General features: G+C 43.7%; 1 protein-coding gene across 1 annotated transcript; it reads right to left on the reverse strand.

Moving 5' to 3' along the window:
* Positions 1-400: 400 nt before the first annotated feature.
* ngfrb (nerve growth factor receptor b) lies at positions 401-21,936 on the reverse strand. Its single transcript, XM_028970816.1, has 6 exons — positions 21,663-21,936; positions 17,847-17,982; positions 13,407-13,766; positions 6,901-7,117; positions 5,235-5,401; positions 401-3,609 (listed from the first exon to the last, which is right to left on the reverse strand). The coding sequence occupies exons 1-6, from the start codon at positions 21,696-21,698 to the stop codon at positions 3,284-3,286; spliced, it is 1,242 nt and encodes a 413-aa protein (XP_028826649.1). The 5' UTR covers positions 21,699-21,936; the 3' UTR covers positions 401-3,283.
* Positions 21,937-23,816: the final 1,880 nt, after the last annotated feature.

Below are 23,816 nucleotides of genomic sequence, written 5' to 3' on the forward strand. Positions count from 1 at the left end.
ACACAAGGAACAAAAACCAGCACAAAAACTTCACAGAGAAGAGCTTCCACCATTACGGGCAAAGATGTAGGCATGTAGACTTCATTAAACACAGGCAATCCACATAGAATCCCATAGAGTCCCCACGCCTTATCCATCCCGACCTTTGACCCCCACCATGATTCCATGCACCGTTCCATGGCTCGACACTGGTGAAATCTGTCCTTGGGGAGAAGTGCGGTATCTGGGATCTGGGAGGTGAATGTGTTGCTCATTTGGGGTTTTAGGGGAGACTGAGCCTATAATTAAGAGTACCACAACTCAAAACCAGCTGTGTGAGTGTGTGTGTGTGTGTGTGTGTGTGTGTACGCATTGCAACCCAAGCCTATTTGGAATCTAATCAAAAACCAACACATTTATTGTAACTGTAATTAATTTATTGAGTTAATGCTTTAATAGTTTTGCTGCAATGTACCAGACGAAGGAATTTTAGGAAATTCACATTTATATAACATAGTGTACATATTAGTAAGTACAAGAACATTCGGTATGTTTGTTTTTCTTGGTGTTGATCCAGAAAAAAAAAATTCCCCTCCACTTTCCTAACACACATCCATCCTAAACTGCTCATATATAGCATCCACTCAGAGCATCTTACATTTACCAACAAGTTCAACCTAACACCGCCTGAAACACAAATCCTCCTCAGCGTCCATTCTGCAGCGGCTTCACATAACAAATCTTCCAAAACTCCAAAACTTGATTGTCATAAAGCTTACATGTGGGCCGTGTGATGGAAGATTAATCAGAACTTGACCATAAAAAAACCCATAAAAATGTTAATCATTATCATTATGTTTGTTGTTCCTTTGTAATGCAATTAGATTAGACGTCGCTTTGTCTTTGGTCTGTCCACGTTCGTCGTGGAACAGATGATTGTGTGGGGGAGGCAGACATGCTTCTATCCTTCACTCCCATGTTATGGAATCATTCTGTACACAATGAGTCTCTTTTGCAAAAAAAATAATAAAATAAGCTAATAAAACTAATTAAGGAGGGATAACGGGGTCTCTGATTATGACTGTATTTCTGAAAGTGTCAGTGGCAGAGAAGGTTTAACAAACTACTTCAGTGCCACTGAAAACATATAGAAGACAATGCAGCTAAGAAATAATTACAAAAGAAGCCAAAGAACCTTGTAAATATGCTGAACATATTTACAAGATTAAGTGCTACTGCCTAGTCTGGTAAAACAGCAAAGAAAACAGAAGTAATACAAATTATTAATGAGAAAAATATATGTATAAAAGATCCATTTCCTTCAGAAAAGGGTGTAATACCTTCATTCAGAGCTGGGTTCTCCAAGTAAAGCCTCCAAAGTCCATAAGGGCTTTGTCTATAAGAGTCTGTTTAGTACAGTCTTTAAAACAGAGGTTAAATGCATTTGGTTATACATGGTCCAAAAATGATTTACAGAGCATGGAATATTAACAATTGAACCTAAATGTTGTTGCTGTTTTCATTAACTTCGACAGTAATGGACGCTCTGCACCAGCATTTAAAATGCATCAATATCTTGCATTTTTATTGTTTTTTTTAAATAGCAAATAAAAAAGATGCACTGGTCAGACTGAATGAAGTAGTTATGCACTAAAACAGTGTCATGATTATCCTTTCAAAACCTTCATAGGGTGTATGCGTTAAGATCGATATCACTCTAGTCTGGTTTAAGTTGTGTAAATATTACTTAAATTAGCCAGAAGGCCACAGAGATTGAAATGTTCACAGGTCAATGTTTAATATGCACAGTGAAACTGGATTAAAATGAACAAACTATACGGAGAAGGAAAATATTTGAGAACAGGGCAGGAGCAGGAAAGCGCGTCATGCTAATCGGCATTCTGGTTATAAAGCAGAGAGGATCTGAACATTAAGGCTATGCATTCATGCTTCGCGCCGTCAGAAACCGAACACCATCAGGCCTTCCTCGGCCCCTAATAGCCCTATTCATCGGTGAGAAGGACGCTGTTCCTGAGCGCATCTCTTCTTTTGCGTCCATCCTCTTAACACCAAACACTGGAATTGGGGTAGAGCATACAAGTTTGCATTGTAAAAGAAAAAGCCTTACATTTTATTTTAAAGCCCTGAGAACTTATGCATCCATGGAAAGTTTATTTTCAGTTTGTTCGATTTGAGTATTTGAGTTAACGTTAGTGAACATGTTTTGGCAGCAAAAGTTTGAGAATGAACTGGCACTTGTCAGCGGTGAACAAAAGTGAAAGACCAGCGACTCGAATGGCCATTAAGTCTCATCAAACTCTTCCTCTTACTTGCTGTCAGCTCTGAAAATGAACACAGCCTGCCTGTTTCTCATTAGGGTGGGGTTTATTGTATGTGGCGGAGCGTTATATCCATGGTTCGGAGGCATATCTGTTACCTGTGAGCATGCCCAGTATGCCCGCTGACTGCGTTATTCATTATCTATATCAGGGGGAAGGCGACCCTGTGACCCTGTGTCTTTGTCATGGAGATGAACTTCTGCCGGTGGTGACCAGTATCGCTTTACCTGGTTTACCTCCATGATAAAGCACCTTTTTCAGTTTCGCCCCACGGACCACCAGGGCCGCAGAAGATTAATCTGGAATGATTTTCAGGCCAGTAATGGCAACGCAACATGTCTGCCAGTCAAGGTCTTGGGAATGATGGACCTAAATCAGCCTGAGAATGCCAGCATTCCCAACGGGAAGAGACAAAATTGCTGTCACTGGCACTGACTTGGGAAAGTCAGAGCTCTTCTGCACCCAAACTTCTATTCCCTTCTTCATGTCATAAACGAATGCCCCTTAAAGCCTTCAAGGGACATCAAGCTTCAGAGCGTGTCTATTTTCCAAACACAAAACCTTTTTAAATACTGGACAGATTGATTATTAATGAAATTTCAGCTTTTTTTGTAATGAGCACAGGATCATTCCAGCTGTAGGCTAGACAAATAATTGATTTTATATATATTCGGAAGTTACTGAGCGGTCCAGATGGTGGATTTTGCTGCGTTTCATACATTGCTGCGTGAGATTTTCCAATCTGAGTCCCTACCGTTGTTTGTGTATCGGTCTTCACGACATGTTTCGCTTTTTACCCTTGTGGGCAAGATTCCGACTTTGAGTGGAATGCAGCATTGGTCCTGCTGGTAAGGTGGTTTTGTCCAGCAGTTGGGTAGATGTGTGTTTGCAATCAGTTCTCAAGAGTAGATGGGTAATAGAATGTATGGAAATGTTGAGTTGGATGAGCATTTGGTGTTTCTGTCTCACACAGATGACGTGGCCGTAGGTTTTGCCATGAGACTCTGAACAATGTCGTCTCGGTTGATTTTTTTCAGGGCGGTGCAGAGGGAATCCACACTGGCCGAATCTCGGCTTGACCAATCGGAGAGCAGGGCCTGGATAGGGCGCTCCTCCTGGCGGAAGGTGGCGATGCGCTCCTCTCCATAACCCAAGAGACCGGCCAGGTTGCACCAGTCGGTCTCCTCTGTAGCTCCGTGCCCTTCCTCTTCTGAACCCTGCAGCAGTTTCTCCACCTCTTCGCACGCGTGCAGAGGCATCGCCAGGTACTGACCTCCATCAATCTTGATCACTGAGAGAGAGAGATGGTGGGAGTAAGAATCAGTCCATTTGAATGGGGTTACATTATTACTTGTAATAGCACTAAGTGGCAGCTTCCCCGGTGTAGTCAGGACGACCCTCAAGCAGCTGCTACATGATACCAGGCTCCCCGCTTAAAGCGGAAACGTTCTGCTGTGGTGCTGCTGTTGATGGTGTGTAATGACTCGGCGGTCTAGGTTCTCAGGCTACAGCTTCTTTCTTATGATGTTCAGACTCAGACAGTCAAACATCGCACACAAGTCAGGGGTTTCGGAATTTAGCATGATCAGAACAGAACAGCAGACAAGTCTTGCAAGTTTTTACTGTAACAGCACAATAAATACAATATGTGTAGATAATAATACCAATATTGTTGGTGTTGAAATGCTGAGTTATTAAAATTGCTGCTAAAAACGTTTAGCTTTACTAGTCTCACCAGGATTTCACAATACATTTTTTTGTTAATATTTTTTGCAACTGTGAAAGTTGCAATAGGATTGAAAATATGCAGCTTTGCAAAAATATGCGGTAAATTTGTGATGTTGCGGGATTTGCCGCAATCACAAAATCAAAAAAATTCTGGAGCGACTGATTTACATCTGATGAATTCCGTAAATGTCATCACTTTGCTGGCCTTTTTGTTTAATGCGGCCTAAAATAAAAGCTAGCAGAGACCACAGGGGAATGCCCAACAACTTGTTTGCACTTCCTTATTTTACATTTAGCCTTTGCGACATAGGGCCTAGATTGGCCAACACAAATGTGGTCTAATGCACCTCTTGGTGTACGCTTTAGCCCATGATGCGAAACTAGGGCTTTAAGAGATACGGTTCCAATATTAGTTTAGTTGGGATTATTTATTTACATCTGACAAATCAAATCAGAATTTAAACGCAGTGTTGAACATCAAATGCATTTAAAATGCGATACAAATAGACAAAAATTCAAGAATTTCTTGAAAGCTTGCTCAGCTCATTTCTAAAGATAAAGCGTTGCAATATTTCAGAGTTTAAATTGAATCAACACAGTCAACATTAGTTTTCAGAAGAACAAAGTGAGCGTGATGGTGTGTCTAAGGCCAGCAGCTCAGCCAGGTAGGGTGATGCTGCTGATATAAACTGGCATTTCTTTAGACTCTTTAGAAGGGCACCCGCCCCAAGCCTAGTGCACACCCACCACTGTCAATAAAACACAAGCAGTTCTGAGGGGTTCTGAAGTGTTGTTAATCCATTTTGGGTGGTGCGAGTTCCTTTGGAAAACGTTCCCTCTTCGGGGAGTTCCAGGAGAATAGAGAATTCCTTTGGCCACATGCCTTAATGTGCGTCTTCACACGCACAGAACGCCTAGTCATGCTACCAGTCTGAATGAATAAGTGGTATTTAGCGCTGGCAGTACAAATTCTTATTATCCTGCCTATAGCCTGTGGGTAGAGCTTCACACAACTGGCAAAAAGTACGCATGCAGTAAACAAAGTCAAATATGGGATTATTTTAAATGGGTTTATTGTGAGTTTTTTTCCTTTTGTGGTGTGGCCGCTATTTAAGATCTCGCGTGTGTGTGTGTTTATGTGCTTCTTCATACGGAAGTGTGTGTCCGTGCGCGCGCGTGTGTGTTTACCCGTGTGCGTCGGGGCCTGCTGCAGCTGCTCCTGCAGGCTCTGGCTGTCTACCGAAATGCCACTGTCACTGTGGAGCTTCTCCCCCTCGGGAGAGGGCGTCATGCTAGCGCTGGCGGCGCAGGCCCTGTTGTTGCCCCCCTGCTTGTTCTTCTTGCAGCTGTTCCACCTGGTCACAGGAGAGACGCCGTTTACACACCGCACCGGCCCGTCCACGCCGTGAGCGTATGTGCACGACTGGCCTTACCTGATTAGTCTAAAGAAATAGACCTCCCCCAAAACTCCGCCTTGTATGTTCACAGGTTTAGTTTCTGTGTATTTTGTATGTAGTGGGCGTCTCTCTGCGTGTGTTTAAAACATTACCGCAACAAGATCTGGGCAGCAGTGGTCCTTTGGTCAGAAACCCATCATTGATTGGGTAGCGGGTGGTTGACAAATGGTAAAATACAGCAGATGCCCTACATCCTGTCACTGCCAAAGTAGACGTTTCCAGACAAAAGCGTCAGGCACAATGCTTTAAAATCCCTTAAAATAGCTGCGCTGTATAATTATTCTTTTGCAGTACTAGAAAAAAATCTACGAATTTGCCAATAATTTTTGCAGATCTGCATCAACATATCAACGTGAATATAACTGAACATTTGCGTCTCTCCAAATCAGGGAGCTTTTGCTGTGACGGCAGCATTTCACACTCTCGGCTCCTCTCCACCACCTTAAGTTGGACCACGGGGACGGTTTCCAACATTCCTGAAGGTTTATACTGAACACTTTCTTATCATTCACTCATGTTAATGAGCATCTTATCATGCAGTGTACATCAAATACAAAATTTATAAGAACTGGCTTCAGCATCAGACACACATTAATCCAGTAAAACTTTTTAGAGCTGGAACTCTAAGAGTGGGACAATCATGTACAAAAGTATTTGTCCATATAAACAGTGCTGCTTGTTTTTGAACCCCCCCCCCCCTGCAAAACTCAGATGAGGTTTCACACTGCACTGGCCATGTTAAATACAGATCAATAGTGAAGATCTGCCATGGGTCGCTAATGTAGCCACACAATCTGATATTTCTGCTCATAGGGGCGGAAGTGGGTCAATGTCACGCCCTCCAATGAGGAGCTTGAATATTCCAGCCCCCTGGTTCGGTCCAGCCATCTCTCCCCAGGGCCTTTAGGCTTCACAGGCCATGCATGGCCCACCCGCTCTCATTTTCTCAGGGTTCTTTCCAAACATTTTAAATAAACCTAAAAATGGCATGACAGAAAACCTTTGCATACATCATTACATTTTCTAACTCCCGATGGATACCTCTTGACAAATAAAACGTGAATGGGTGAAGGGTACAGACAGAGGGCGGTGGCATCTTGCTGAACAGAACCAGATGACCTTAAAAATAGACCCGCACTGTTTACATGCCTCTGCCGTCAAACGTTCTCCTACCCTCAGAAGAGACGACAACCATTGCTGTTATTTGAGTTCTGCTTTTGGTCTTCATTATTTCATTAAACTACTGTGAGTGGAGGTTCTCGCCCCACAAGGTTTTCATCCCAAAGCCTCTGGCCTGTCTAGTGTTATGTAGCAATAGTATGAATGAACTTAGATGAACTTAGATACGTTATCCAATAATATCTGTTGCTACGGTGTCAAAAGGAAAGCATTCTCACGTCTTGAAGATGACGAAGGCCACAATGCTGACCACGACCGCCGCCAGAATGGAGCAGTAGACGGGGATGAGCCCTTTGCCTATGTAGTCTTGGTTGGTGGTGGTCTTCGTGGGGTCATCATCTGGCACGGGTGCGAAGGTGACAGATGGTGTGGGAGGGCTGGGGAACTGGGTGGTGAACGTAGATGTTGGACTGGATGCGTTGGGTGCATTCAAAGCTGGCAAAAAGAGAATATTGTTTCATGCTGATGTTAACTGATGCTAATTCTTTTATTATGTCTTCAACTTTTACATCACAGTTTACTTTCAATTGAATAAAAGGCTGAAAGGCAAGAGTTCCACTTCCAAAGTGGGCGTGGTCACATGTGGGTACAGGGGTTATTAGGAGTGTAGAGGACAGAGGGAAAGAGGAGGAAGGGAGGAGACATGTTTAAACTGTTTAGAAATACCACAATAAATAGTTTTTCAAGGACATTTTTTAAACAATTGCTTAATATTACTATTAATTATTAATAGTCATAAGTAATTATTAAAAATATCCTAAATATCCTGTCATCGGTATCTGAAAGTGATATTAACTGGCAACCCTGCACTTGATGGGCTTATGGTTTTTCTCACCACCAGCTATCGGATGCTCAGCACTGTTAATGGATAGCTGTTCTAGAGGGTTCAAAGCACCAACAGGAAATACAGCATTGTGTAGCTCTTCACCATCTCCTGTCCCGGGCTCTGCTTCTCACAAATCACAAAGGGACACCAGACACCGCCGAGAAAGGCGCTTTATCCACCCACCCTTCTCTTTTTATGGCATCGCTCCTGCTGCCCATCTGTACAGCGGTTATCGCTCCTCTCATCAAGGAGGAGCAACTCCATCATTAATTCAGCACTCGGACTCTTTTCCTCACACTCACACTTCTTGTGTTATTGTCTTTATGAGATTTATGTGTTCTCTTCTTTAAATGTCTGTCAGAAGTGTGAAACAGGGTTTATTGGAGATGACTCTCAACAAGTCAATTGTTGCACATGACATAAAACCCATCCAGCCCATATAAAAACAGATTTTGATCAATCTCAAAGTATCACCGCCAGAATGCAGCCGATCGAGCACATTGATCCCCTCATCCTATTCTTAGAAGATGCTGGGTTTGCACTAGTGGCTGAGAGAAACACAGCTTGTGTAGGCTCTTTTCATCTTCAGGCTCTGATGACAACCATTCATTTCTGCAGGATGCGGCCACTTTAGATCCCATTCAGTTCTAATATGGATAATACTGGGATAGCATTCTGCTACACCTGAGCCTCTGTCATTACCCACATACGGTGGTGTTCCTGTGCGCACGTTTTGCCCACCCATGAACCAGTCATATGCAGACGTTCCTTCAGAACAGCCAGGTAGGAAGGCTTTGAAGCTCTGACTCGTTCGTTGTCTGTCATTACGATTAAATGTCTGTGAGTGGCGGCCCTACAAGCCCGGTCCTGCTGCCCGTACCTCTTCAGACCCTCGCACAGGTTCAGGTGATGCCTTTAATGGTTTAAGTGTCTCGCGCTTGTCCATCTGTCAGGGCAAGTGTTGCAACTGCTGCTAGAGGAAAAGCATCTAATTCATTTTATTGAGGCATTAGTCCAATGTGAGCATCTGCAGCACTGCATGTTAAAGATACAGACCAAGGAAATGTATTTGAATGTACTTTAATTAATTTAATATAATTTATACCATAACTGCATATAAAGTTATGCTTTAGTACAGTGGTTCTCAATTGTTCTGACCATCTTAATGACCCCTTAATAACCCCAAACTTCTGAAATGTATTAAATGAAGGTGATTGTGGGGGACCTCAGTGGCACCTCGGCAGTTTGAACCAGCAACCCTTCATTTACGAGTCCGCTTTCTTACCTGCTAGGCCTCGACCGGCCCCATCACTTTCACTGAGAACCCGCACTGTCATACTGTAATAATTGTGCCCCTGTCAGTCCTATCAGAAGGTTTCCAGTCTCAGACAGAACATAAATAATGCTTCTCCTCAAAAGATTATGCTCTTGATGAAGAGCTGGAGGTACAAGTGCGATGACAGTAAATACAGGCCTTTACTGCAGTGATGAATTGTGCAATTTATAGCATCTGGTCTAGCCCACAAAGGCAAATTCCCATGTCATTGTACAGGGAGTCTAGTCTGATGTATGAATTGTTAAAAAACCTCAGGTAGGTGCCAGCTACTATTCTGAGACAATAGAATGTTCTAGAATGCGCCTCACCCAGTCGCAATCTGGTGTCGAAACAAGATGTGTTTTAATATTATTCTAACATCAGACCGAAGCCTAACGCAAGCTCATGCTTTGCGTATGTGTGTGCGCGTGTGTGTCCCCTGCTGCAGAATATGATGTGCTCATAGAGGTCATCCAGTGTAATCAGAGATTGGAGGAGAAACCTCATCTCTTATATCGACCCCCAAATGCCCCGCTACATCTGCTCTCTGTTTTTTCATCCCTTCCTTCATCACATCTCACGATTGACTTTTTCTTTCGCCAGCCGTCTCCTCCACAGCTTCCTGTTTGAGCTCTGCTGCCCTTTAATCAGTTGCTAATCTGTAAAACATCATGACTCTTGACCTCGGCAGATCCTGTAAGGTTGGCCCTTCGCAGGTCATATGGCTTCCCGTCCCTTTGCAGAAGGAGCGCTGCGCTGCGCTGCAAGTCGCAAGACGCGTTCATTGTTAGATTCTAGACATCTGCTCCACTACCTGAGAGATGGGAGGGTGAGTGATTCAGGGTAAATGGGCAAATTACCCAGGGGCAAATACAGGACTGTAAGATAAAAAGAATGTGTGGAGGGCGGGGCTTAGATTTTATGACTCATTTTTTGTCCCGTTTCTTATTCTGTACATTTTACTGAAGCTAGTTCTTGCCTAGTTCTTGCTTAGAGGGATGCTGTACTCTGATGCATCTCTTTAAATATCCTTCTCTCTGACCTCCTGGCTGCCTGATGATAGTCCTAGTTAAGGAATGTGACCATTCCTCGCTCCTCCTCCTTGTAGACAGCGTGGGGACCACATGATAAGTCATGGTCCTGGAATTTTCAGCCTTACAAAGGAACATAAAAGTTTTCTATCATCACAGATGTTGTGTGAACCTTTGATTACGATTGCAATGATCAGATCAGTGATTCAATTCAATATCGCGATGCATCCCACAAATTTCACGTGTTTTCAAATATATCAGTGAGATGAGAGTAAAGGCCTCGTTCACACGGATGTCTGAACCAGGCGTTTTTGTGGTTGTGCCGCCAGGTGAGCGTGAACTAAATGTCGACCGTGTTTCCCACCCATTTGAGCCAATCAAAGCATCCACAGGGACGCTCATTTTCGAAAGTCCATGTGGACGAACTCCTTCCTAGAGCGGCACAACTTTTTTTACTAGAAAATTACCAAGCAGGTTCATTATGCTGCATCGATGCAGAATCGTTCATGTCTGCATCATGATGCATTGATTATGAGATTAATGAGTAAATGGTTTAATCACCATAATGTAATAGTGCTATACTGTGAGCCGCCTAGTGTACCAGTCAGTTGAACTTGGCCTTATGAACTTGGCCTTATGAACTTGGCAACTGCACAGTAGTGGCAGTATGTAACATTATGGCACCCACTCTCTCCTGTAGGCCACACATTTCTTCATGACGTGGTCAGTTTAGTGTAGAATTCAATTCAATCACCAATGCCTGTCAAATGCCAGTCAGTCCCCTATATTTGTCACAGTCATCTACAATTCTTTGGCTTTTAAAAATGTTGACTGGTACCAAGTGAATTCTAATAGTTTAGAAATCCGACAAATCCAGTCTGAAGATCTACTACACCTCAGCAGGACATGGAGGTGCTTCGGACTGACTGGGAAACCCCAGTGGAATGCTACGGAATTCAGTCAGGCTCGGAAACCAAGGCTAAATACGGGATTCCTGACTGGCTGGGATTCTTTGTGTTGGGTGTGTGAGTCGGGCACTGAGAGGAACTGATAGACAGATAGAGGGGGAGAGGAGAAAGATGCCAATGTGCCCTTTCAGACATCAGTCTGTCTTGCCATAAGGCATTACATTGTGCTAATCATAGGTCAGAGGTTAGAGTGTAGAGGTCGATGGTGGTTCTGATAACTCTACAGAAGTTGGGGTGATCGGGGTCGGCCGCGGCCATGCTGACACAATGCCTCTCTATAACGTACGCCGCCATCGACAAAGAAGGCCATCAGACCCTGCTTACAGCTACTGATGTGGTCATCTTGTGACACAGTGATAATGGAATGCTACAAGTACACACACAACCTTACAGAAGCAACTGGGAGGACTTGAACAGAAACGGTTTCCTTACGCCCCCGTTTACTTCAGCTAAACGGCTGCCCACAGATCCTATCTGACCTGTGGCTTCGGGATCGTTTTTCCTCATTAACTCCGCTGGCCGGCTCCCAGACACCGCATCCATGGAGGATTTCCCGCTGTTGCTTTCTCCCCACCCCACCCCCAGTTCCATTTGGGAATAGAGTACTGGACATCAGGTTCCCAAAAAACATTAGGTCTCCCATGACTCTTAACCTTTGCCCCTTCAGTTCTGATTGGATGGAGGAGGACGGGGGGTCTCTGAAAACCAGGGCCTGTGTTAGAGAGACTGTAGATGTTAACCACATTTATATGTTTATCCGTGGTGTCTTGACAGACCCTTTTACGACTGCATCCCGAGCGATCCTCTTTTTTTCAGTCGGCCATTAATCCTCGAATGACATATCTTTGTTTGCTTTGTGTTTCTCATCACCAGGCGTTATTTGCACAGCCATAACCAGGCCCGCATACAGTAACACTCTGGAGCGTTCGGCCTCAAGTGTGAGATACGAGGTGTTGGCGGAGACCCTGAGAAAACGTATGGAACTGTGGGAAATGAAAAGTGGTGCCTGTCTGTTGGGGATTTCAACACCATGTTGAGTAAGGGGATGTGAGTGTGCCATTTGTGATAACAGAACACTAATACCCTTCATAATGAAGGAGGAAGTGCAAGAGCACATAGGATATTGGCCCAGCTAATGCTCCATAACATAGATAATGTCGCAGATAAGGGGTGTCATGACTCTTGGCCGTCAGAAGTGAAAAGTGAAAAAAAAGTGAAAAAAAGACACGCCCGCCCATCCACCCAGATATGACCTGCCTCAGGGCAAACTGCACAAAACTCAGCTGGGCCCGAGTCCAGCAGTTCCCCAAAAATACCACGAATTACAAGCGGCTTGCTTCATCACTGCTGCATTTGTGTGAAGTGGAGATGACCCTCACGTGTCAGACCCAAAACAGAAAATCTTAACAAAACCCTCACAAGAGCTCCGAAATACCTTGCAGCGCCTGCCAAGGCATGCCAGGGGCACAGGGTCCTGAAACCGCATGGAGCACAAGAGACTCTTTCTCCGCCCTTGTCTAGACCTCCCGCCTTTATTGCAATCACACAATGGTCCGGGTTAAACCGGGTGTGTGATGTGGGTATTGGGGTGAAGGGGGGGGTTTGGACTCAGAGGAATAAGAGCCATTCATCTACATTTTGATTAATCAGGGCGAGTGGACATATTAAAAAAAGACACAGGCAGCATTTGAGCCCTGACCTTTCACCTTCACAGGGTCATGATTTCAGAACAGCTCTAATACAGCCACACACGTGCACAGACCACTCACTGTGACTAGCCACAAACAGTGGTAGCCTAGCGGCTAAGAAAGCGGACATGCCACCGAAAGGTTGTGGGTTCAAAACTGCCACAGTTTCTCCTCGATCAAGGTACCGTCCTTACACACTGCTCCCCAGGCGCCTATCATAGCTGCCCACTGCACAATAAGGGTGATGCTTAAATGCAGAGGACACATTTGATTGTACACACCATGTGCTGTGCATGATTGTGTATCACAATGACAAAAACATTCACAATCTTCAAACAACATTTTTTGGTCCTTCCATGAAGCAGCTATGGAATACACAAGAGATTATATGTATCTTCTTTTCCACATTAGCATGTTAAATTACTTAATAATAAATCTGCATTTATTGTACTTATTTTGCATTTCCAGTGGTCAACAGCTTATTAATGAAACACAGTTTTGTTTAGCCTGGCTTCACATCCCTCTTGAGATGTTCAGAGCCTGCTTCTCTTGGTGTGACTTAGACAAGACTAAGTCTTGTCTAATTCACTTGGAGTAAATCAATTATCCGTACAAAGAGGCATTTTTGGATGGCCAACACATTTCTCATCATCTTCGTTTCATGCATCAGTAGAGGGGCAGGGGTGGGTCAGACATTAACAGGACTGAGAAGCTTCATTGATACTGCATGCATTACATTCCGAAACGTTTTTCTATACGTGCCGTGCTTGCTGTGTATCACAATGACAAAAAGAATCACAAAATTTAGGACACCACTGGCGCTGAGTATGCATTAGACGTGTCTGAAACACATTATTTTTGTGCAGTAACCAAAATAACTGTGAGCTCAGTCTCACCTTGGCATTCGGTGTCGCTGACCTGCGTGCAGGCTGTCAGCTGGACCTCGTTTTCCTCGCAGACGTTGCAGGGCATGCAGGGGTCCAGAGCGGTCTCCTGGTCAGAAAACGTGTCGTCGATGCACGACTCGCAGGTGGTGTCGCGGTCGGGGTTGCAGCGGTAAAGCACCCCTGAGCCCTTGGGGCAGACGGTGCAGGCCGTGCATTTGTTGGTGCGACTGTTGAGGTAGTAGCCGTAGTCGCACACACACACCGCGTCGTTGGTGTCCGTGCAGGGCGTGTCCATCCGCATGAGGCCCGTGCAGCGCGTGCAGCGCTGGCACTTCTCTGTGGCACTGAAGTTCTCAGAGAATGTTTCACCTGCAGCCAAAAAGAGGAGCCACTTGCATATCAGCAAAATAAACCAAAATGCGACCAAAAGTTTTTTAACTTTTTGTTGCGCAATGAAAACAAAAGTACTTTAAATGCATGTGTTGTATCACTAGTTTCCATTCAGTTAACAGCACATAACAGAACCAAATTCTGGCAACATTGACTCTGATTGCTTTAACAGATGTAGGACACAGGGAATGTTCACTAATCTCACATCAAGTCTCTCTTCGAAATGGGAACAATGCTAGTTATCTGTATGTTGGTGAACTACCCAGCTAGACTTTTTTTAGTGTTATTCTTTTAAACATTCTCCCATCAATATGTTACACATGCAAAGCAATGCTATCAGGGACCTGGATGTTTCGTCCCTAGTGAAACATGAACGCCAGCACTGCGTAGAAGGGGGCAATATGCCGCATACTCTAGGGGGCGGGAGTGCAAATGGATCTACGTGCCTGCACCCCTTAACCAATTCACCTCCAGCCACATGTAGCGTTGGTGGATGGCTGAAAGAGTTTGCTGATGACACAGTGTGAATTCAAATGGAATAAGGTGAATGTCAGGCTATGCTGGACAAGGCCTAGCTCCCCTATTCCATTGCTCAGCCACAGTGGGTGAGATGCCCCTGCCCCAGAGATTCACTTAATTCTAGAGAGTAATAAATCAGAAACCCTCAGAAAGGTAACATATAATAAAAGTTGTAACAAGTGAAAAATCTTAATCCCAACTAATAACCCCTGTTGAGTATAATCGAGAAAAGAAACGCAACCCAAAAAATATGCCCTCCTCGTAGGAATCAGAATTATAATATGTTATTCCACTGCACATCTCAACACACCAGACATCCCGCAGTGGGTCTCTGGATCATGCACAGTGTCCATAAAACGGCCGGTGTAAAATTTAATCCAGCTCCTTCCCTGGCGTGACTGAAGGATTCGCAGTTGCGGTGACGTTCAGAAATGTCCACGTCCCCCCGCGATCAGGCGCCCACTGCCCCAGGCGAATCAAACCCAACAAATAAGTAAATAAGTGAGGGAGTCCAAACAAATCAATGTTACTCCCTGTAAACAGCACAAAGTGATGGCTATTGAGACTAAGATGGAGCTATTTGGAAGATTCCAGTGCAAGAAACATATTTAGTATTTTTGTACCAGGAGAAAGTGAAGTATGTGTAATGAATTTGTTCGCCTCTTTCTACCTTCATGGCTGGTTTGTTCACCATTGTCACCATTAAAGGATCCTTGATGAGATGCTCATTAACATGAGTGAATGATAAGAAAGTGTTCAGCTTAAACCTTCAGGAGTGTTGGAAACCGTCCACGTTGTCCAACTTAAGGTGGTGGAGACAAACCGAGAGTGTGAAATGCTGCCGTCACAGCAAAAGGTCCCTGATTTGGAGAGACTTTTTTGTTACATGACCTCAAATGTATTATTCCATGGTCCTGTGTCTTCAGTTTTGTTCTATAATGTAAAAAATGCAAGATCCATAAATGATTAGGTGGGACTGTACCTTCAAACGACATTTTTTGGTCCTTCCATGAAGCAGCTATGGAATACCCAAGAGACTACATGTAGCTTCTTATCCACATTAGCATGTTAAATTATTCAATAATAAATCTGCATTTATTGTACTTGTTTGCATTTCCAGTGGTCAACAGCTAATTAATGAAACACAGTTTTTTAGCCTGGCTTCACATCCCTCTTGAGATGTTCAGAGCCTGCTTCTCTTGGTGTGACTTAGACAAGACTAATGTCTTGTCTAATTCACTTTGAGTAAATCAATTATCCGTACAAAGAGGCATTTTTGGATGGCCAACACATTTCTCATCATCTTTGTTTTATGCATCAGTAGAGTTTAAGGTGCAGGGGTGGGCCAGACATTAACAGGACTGAGAAGCTTCATCGATACTGCATGCATTAAATTCTATCAGATGGGGATCTTAGCATAGCATATCGCACAATCAATGTTTCAGAATGAGAGATATTAAATGACTAAATTATGTAACAGGGAAAAGTGGGGATGTTGGACGTACGCATATTTATGACAGTCCCTACCTTCACGTGGTTACATACTACAAGGACTGATGCTGTTGAGAGACTCCCTCTCAATATATATGAAAATGGTGAAAAATGTGATGTGTTTACGTAATTTAACTAAAAATCAACTCTTCAGTCCAAACCAAGTATAGATTTTTTTAAAGAGAATATACGTCCAAATACTTTTCTGCAGAATTAACCTTTTTGAATTCCTTGTAGGTGATATTCTAGTGACCTGGGACGTCATAAAGTTTTTCATAAAATAAATGACCCATTTCACAACATTTTGTTGTGCACGTGCTCTAAACGTCACTGAAAGACCAACGGTGTAGAAGAAGGGGGTGTGGGAGAAACTGGTGCATTTCCTGCCAATACAGATTTGTCCACTCAGCCTTTTGGTACAGTCCCTTACACACACACACACACACACCCCTCCTCTATTACTGTTGCCCCTCCCCCAACATCCCTCTCAGATCCATTATCATAATGCCACATCAATAATGCATGTCTGACCATTAATACAGACAGCCTCAAGCTCCTGTTGAGTGCTTGCATGATCTTGTGTGTGTGTGAGCGTGTGTGTATGGGCCTGTATCGCACAGCTATACTGAAAACATGTTGTGTGTGTGTGTGTGTGTGAGAGATAGAGATAGAGAGAGAAGGAGAGTGTGTTTAGACTCCTCTGCAGTCCCCGTCTCGCTTGGCCTCATAGACGCGAGCTGCATCCCAGTTCCTGCAGACGTGAAGGGAAACAGACCCGCGGTGAAATCGGACGCCTCGCTGCGACAGCCGGCCTGCACAGGCGTGGCCCCCGGCACGCGGTAAATGTGTTCTGGCCACGATCGACAGAGGCTGAGTGAAAACACACCTGCTTCAGGTGCTACGTCTCGGGGCGTCGCTGCCCCTCGTAGCGGAGGTCAGGGACTGGGTCAGGATCGCCGAGCGGCCGGCGCTTTTCATCGCCCTGAGATTGAGGTGAAGGAGGCGGAGGCCTGGGTCATACCAGCTGATCTCAGGTCAGCCCTGAGGGATGCAACCAGGAGCGGGAATGTTTGAAGATTAAGTTTGATTGGCAGGAGTGGCTTTACCCTCAGGTGCTCAGTCAGACTGTTGCAAGACAACGTGCAGCTTGCGGAAATGTATACATTCGTGTCAGTTGTTCGCCAGTCATGGCTGTACATCAGTTTATTGTGCTCGTTTAGTTTTAACCTGTGCGACAAAATCAGCTTAATCAGAAACAGAATTCTTTTTCAAATTTAATATTTTACGAACAAACCGTCACAACGTTTTGATTGATGGGCCATCAGCCTCTTGACTGATTCAGTCTCCCAACGCTCCTTCCTTCAGCCCACTTGGGGTCATGTGCCTGAGGTCACTGGCCACCAGCCAGAATGCTTCCGGTTCTGCATGAGATATTTGACTGCACTATTGTACCCAGTGACCAGTGTCTTTTTGTTCACTTCGTTTTTTATTCGCTTTACTTGTCCACTTGATTAATTTAGTGAAGGATGAATTTGCTCAAAAAATGTATTGCGTTTGATTAGAAGTCCCGTGGATCATTTTTGGATAGTTATTGACCTCTCTGCAAAGTGTGTGTAGGATGGGTCCTGCGAGCACGACAGCTGCTGCCACGCCCATCCACTGCTAATTACTTTACAGAGCAGGAGCAGCCGGCGCCCCCACTGGGACACTAAAGAGCTCCTCTCGCTCCTTAAAAAAGGAGGAAGGGCAGCAGGACAGAGAGAGCATGAGAGGCACTTAGAAAACGGCATTTTAAATAAGGGCCCATAATTATTTTCCCCCAGGGTCAAGGCACTGTGTGTGTGTGTGTGTGTGTGTGTGTGTGTGTGTGCATTTGGTGTGTAGCTGTGTGAAAGTGTGGTCTGTATCTTTGTGTGCGTGCTCCATTCAATTTATGATTGCATTATGATTGAAATTGTGTGGTCTCCATCAGCACGTGTTTCTATATTGGTTGACTTGTGCACGTTTGCTGGTGTGTGTGTGTGTGTGTGTGTGTGTGTTTTCACTCACTGTCTATGCAGGGTGCACACACGGTGTCTTTTTCTCCACATTCCTCCACCACTCCCTCTCCAGGTGGGCACTCCTTACAGCAGGTCCTGTTCGTCGTGTACTTCCCGGAATTGCACTGGGTGCCTGCAACCCCTCTCTAAGGATAAAGACAAACACAGTACACACACACATAAATATATCCTGAACTGCACAGTTTATTTGGATGTTGGGTGTGATTGAATATCATTATTCACCATTAGGACAGGTGAAGACCACCCGCCTTTAAGTTTTGAAAATTTAATTCTGATCAAATCCAGTCAGAATATGTATAAGAATAATGCACATTAATATGCATATCCAAACCATATGTTAATGCTGGGTGAAATGTGATCTTTATCCATATATTTCTCCTCAAATACTCAAACCCAGTATTATTAAACTATATGCTATATAAGCACACATATGTTCTCTGATATTTAAATGTTATATTTATAAACATGCATTTAATATCTACATTGCATTTTGACCCTCTAGGGCTCCAATCCCAAAGATCTGGGTTCTTCATAAATTTTTTATGATTAAATATTCTGTTCTTTGATTTGTAAGGATGCTGTGCCTGCTCGGTGGTTTCTGAACAGTGGCAGTTCCTCACTCATTCATGTTCATGCTAACTGGCTGAGGGAGAAACATAATAAAAAAAAAAAATGCGTCCGGCGTAGTGCCAGCCTTGACACGGGGATGCAGAATATGCTCATTTGGATGTGAGTGTAGGGCCAGACTGGGGAGAAAGTTGGCCCTGTCGAGACTCGTTTGACTCATCAGCTGTTGGGAGGCCGCACCGCCCACCTGTCAATCAAAGGCACATTTCATTCCAGCACTGTGGTGAAATCCACTGGACCCCCAGGTCAACGTCGGCCCTCCGAACTCCATGTTCATGTCCTACACATTTCAGGAATGTGCTCGTGAGGACATAAATAGAGTCAGGGTCTGATGGGTGTAGGGGTAAAGAATTTAAGAATTTATTTTTCATAGTATCGCCACAGAAGCCCTAAATCTGTATTAAAGCACATTTATTAGATTTTTAAGACTTTTCAGAATTCGTATTTCTGTATTTCCTGCCTGTGCTCCAATAATTGTATAACCTTACCCATTCAAATGTTAGAAATGTATACTAGTTTTGGTTTCTTTTAATATTTCTGAGGAGTTTCTTTAGATAATGAGAGTAATCGTTTGTGATCCAGGCAAAATACCAAAAATAGAATAAGGTTTCTCAGGATGAACTATTCAATTTCTTTACAACAAACATTGAAAAAGTAAGAGGGAGGGGCTTCACACCACTCGATTGACTCCACCCCTTTTTTTCATCACAAGCTGAATTTAAATTCTTGACTAATTTTGTGCCAATTCTTTTCTGTTTGTTCTTTTAACCTTTATTTTGCAATAACGTTCTTCAAAATCACCAAAATGCATCACTCCCTAGCCCTAAGGTCTAACAACATACTTAACCCAGCACTCATGTGGGTGCATGCGTGTACACACAAAGACTCAGGCACACGCCCACACGAACCTGCACACCAATGTTGTGCATTAACTTGTGAAACACGAAAGAATCACAGCGATACAGCAATTGTGACTCACGCATCCCGATACGTGTTATTGATTAAATAGGGTGTCAGGGTGATAGTAGCCTACTGGGTAAGACACTCACCTATGAACCAGAAAAGCACAAAGAACCAGGTTCAAACCCCACTTACTACCATTGTGTCCCTGAGCAAGACACTTAACCCTGAGTGTCTCCAGGTGGACCGTCCCTGTAACTACTGATTGTAAGTCGCTCTGGATAAGAGGTGTCTCCGAAATGCCCTTAATGTAATGATTATTGACATTCTCTTTGCTCAGTGCCCTTGTTTCAGTTTTTTAAACCTTTTTTAACCCATTCCAACATTCCTCATCACAAATCATCTTTTTCCCTTATCTTCTGATCTCGACAGCAGCCATCCTTTCTCCATTTTTCAGCCCATTTTGTTAATGGCGGGCTGTGGAGAGTAGTAAAGAGGTCGTGACAGGATATTATTGCCACAGCAGCGAGTGTCACTGGCATGATGGATGGGTCAGTAGGTGACATGTTAGTACAGGACATTATAACAACGCACTTACTTTCTTAACAGATGTGTTTTGGCAAGATATTATAATGAGTGCATGCAATACCACAATACGGTAACAAAATATTACATAATATATAATAGATGTTATAGTAAGAGCTATTACCTTTGTGAGATTATAGAGAGGAAGAAAGTACTCCCAGGGGGCAATAACTGAGTCTTAATGCCCACATGGGTTGCCTTTTGAGGGCTAAAGGATATATATATATGAATGAAGCATTAAGGCAGAATTGAAGGATACAATGACATACTTTCATTTCTGAGAGTACAGCAAAGAGGGAAATTTCTGCACCATTAGTCTTTAAAGACACAAGGATGGAGACAAGATGAGAAGAACGGATACCTCAGGCTGTATTAATATTAAATGACACGCTCACATGATAATAGCTGCGTTGAGGCCGGAGCGCTGCAAGGAAAACCAGAGCCCCTGCAACGTTTTTAGAAGCCTATCTAGGTTAAGTAGCTCCAGCCCAGAATGCAACATAATGGCCACGGCCCCCCATGCACTGCGGCTGACCTCCAGCCGACAGAGCCGCTGGCAGCGCTAATGTAACTGAGAAGGGTGTATGCATCCGCAGAGCCGCAGCCCGGAGCCATAAAGCAACGACAGCCTGCCCAGGATGGACGCAAGCTTCTGGAAGATTTCCTTATAAAGGATGTTCCTGGTTGAGACAGCCTGCTGGCCCCGAAAGGGCTTCAGGTCCAACACGGGCCTGTGAGGAGGTTTAATCATCCTACATGTGATGCTAAAAGAAAAATATGTTTTCAGGAACAGATTTGTCTACTATTGGCTGTATATTGACAATTGCATTGTAATATTAACAACTCAATTGGTGTGGTTTTCTTTTTTGGCTTTCTTTTTTTAAAAGAGAGGACAATCAAGAATAACATTTAGATATTTTGTGTTCCGAAGGTTTATTGGTTTGAAAGTAAACACTTTACTAATTGTAAACACTTGTCTATGGGCCATCAGCCATCAAATTTAAATAGTATAAATTAGTATTAAATAGTATAAATTGGTAACCATTGTTTTGATATGGGGAATTTTTTTTGTCACGCTGCCACGGACTTCACGGAGTGGAAGGCGTGAGGAGAGGGCTGTTTATCGGAACCCGCGACGCGCTCTCATAGGTCACCGGCTAATCCCAGGCCCCGCCCCTACCCTGGAATAAACCCGGCCAATCACACTCCCGCTCTCAGTTCGAAGCAGCGCGCGTGCTGTGGTCCTGAGGCTGAGATAACATCTTCAGGGATATCATGAAATCCAATCTTTCACATGTTTGGTTGGATGGCAAAAAAATGCATATTTAAAAGAAAATCATAAATTTAAAAGCATCGCGGCCGGACTTTATTATTTTAAAAAAGTGAAATGATACTAAAAACCGGATTATACACAGAAATCATGGGAGGAATTACGTTACAACTATGAAACGGAGTTTTAATTCGCCTGAATTTCTGATCTTTGCGGCTGTTTGTATTTGTTTACAGCGTGCAGGCGTATAATGATGTACGTTTGTGCCACTAATGCATATAAAACAGGCCTAATAAGATTAGTGATGGTTCATTTTTTATCCTGGGTTCGATTACTGGGTACGATTACCTTGACCAACAAATAAAAGTCCCCGATGTCTTCGGATTTACGGGAAGAATGCATCATATAAAATGTTTTACTCACAGTGGCAAGTAATACTGCGAAGACGAGGTAAATCATCGTTCCTCCTGTTGGGTCCCCTTCGCGTTTTTTTTCAGCCTGGTTAATTACTCGGACAGGAATTGCAAATTAAATCCGCGAGTGTGAGATGAAACGCCCATTCACTTCGACTGGTGATCCTCTTGCCAGATACTTTTCGCGTCTTCCCCTTGTCCCGGCCAACATGTGTTTAAAAAAAAAAAAACTTCGCGAGAAACGAGCCCGGTAGAGCCGGTCCTGGGCGTGCTGCACGCTGGGCGCTCCGGGACTCTTGTGGCGTAACACCAGAGAGTCGTTCCTAAATGAACGGCTCTTTCTGAACAAATCGTTTTTGCGAACGGAAAGAATCGGTTCCATGCGAACGAGTCATTTTATACGTTTTTACATTTACATTTACATTTACAGCATTTATCAGACGCCCTTATCCAGAGCGACTTACAATCAGTATTTACAGGGACAGTCTCCCTGGAGCAACTTAAGGTTAAGTGTCTTGCTCAGGGACACAATGGTAGTAGGTGGGAGTAAGATTCACATGTCTATCTATCTATAGATCTCTCTCGCTCTCTCTCTCACACACACATTATATGTGTTTTAAAAATCTATTTTACTGAATAAGCAGCAATTATCTTTTTATGCTGATTTTTGAGAGTCCTTTATTGGACTCCCAGCCATATTTAGCTGTGCAGTAGTTACAGGGGACAGTCCCCCTGGAGCAACTTAGGGTTAAGTGTCTTGCTCAGGGACACAATGGTAATAAGCAGGATCTGAACCTGGGTCTTCTGGTTCATAGGCGAGTGTGTTATCCACTAGGCTACTACCACCCACTAGACCACTTGGGCTTTTTGCTAAAAATTTAAATAAACATTTTTGCATGCTGGGTTGGCTTACTATATACCCCTGTTGTGCTTTGGCCCAACATTGTTTTCATTTTTTTTTAAGAAGAAGAATGTCAGTCAAGTTGCACAACCTGTCGTTCTTCTGAGGACAAGGGTGTCATAAATATGACACTGATACCACTGACAATGAACGTTGCTGTTGACAACCTTTGATGCATGACAAAAAAAAAATAAGCAAAAACATCAGGGGAGTTGAACAGACCTTTTCATGTTCAGTATAGTTCACCATCAGTCCATGCTAGAATATTGCACCCCTTATCCACATAGCTTTGGTTTTTCCCTCTGCTCGTTACTGGTTCGCAGCATCAGATCCCTGCAGAGAACAGCTTGGTTTCTCTATATTTGTAACTGGATACAGACGCTCCATATAGGAGCTCTTTAAAGAAACTTCTTTTTTAAAGAAGTAGCAAAAACAGACCAAGGTGTTATGTATGCTTTTAGGGACATTATTATTTTATTATATATAATTCTTAATTGTAAGTCATTGCAATGTTGACATTTTTTGCTGTTGTTTTCTCTGCAAGCGTTTTCCTCTCTTCTTCTTTAGGATCTAAGTCAGGATGAGAATGTCAACTGTCATGGTTCACATCTTTGCATGCCATTGGGGAGAAGGATCAAGAAGTGGGGTATGAAGGAGGAGCGTGTTGTAGGAGCTGTAGGGCGTGTCCATCAATGATCTGATGCTGTGCAGTTTGTTCTCTTCCTATTCGGGCCCGACGCTAGACGTTTGTCATCCACGATAAAAACAATCATTAGGTCTCGACATGGATGCCGGTGGCTTGAGACCGTATGGCCTGAAAATCTATATGTGACGAGACACAGGGGTAATGTCTCTCTTTCTCTCTCTCTTTGCATAGTACTCCATGGGAGTCATTATGGATTGTTGGGGTATTGATTAGCCCTGCAGCATGGGCTGAGCTGCTACTCTTTGACTAGTAAATCAGGCCGTGAAGATGAGCAGCCAGTTTGGTCAAGCTGGCCATATGTAGCTTTTCCCATTAAGAAAAGACCATCTGGCAACCTGATATTCTGTCTGATGGGCCACACACACTCACACAGAGACAGAGAAGAGTAGAGCAGGTAGTATAAGATTTGAGTATTGAATAAAATTACTCTTTGGAACAATGGCGTGGTCTTGCTTTTTAGCCGAAGACACCCATCCTCATTTATAAAGCCTGGACCAGTTCACCGGAGGGGAACCGGGCTCTTGACCCACAACCTTTAACCCCAGCACTGCCTCCTA

Source organism: Denticeps clupeoides, chromosome 2 (genome assembly GCF_900700375.1).
Source record: "Denticeps clupeoides chromosome 2, fDenClu1.1, whole genome shotgun sequence".
Taxonomy (NCBI): domain Eukaryota; kingdom Metazoa; phylum Chordata; class Actinopteri; order Clupeiformes; family Denticipitidae; genus Denticeps; species Denticeps clupeoides.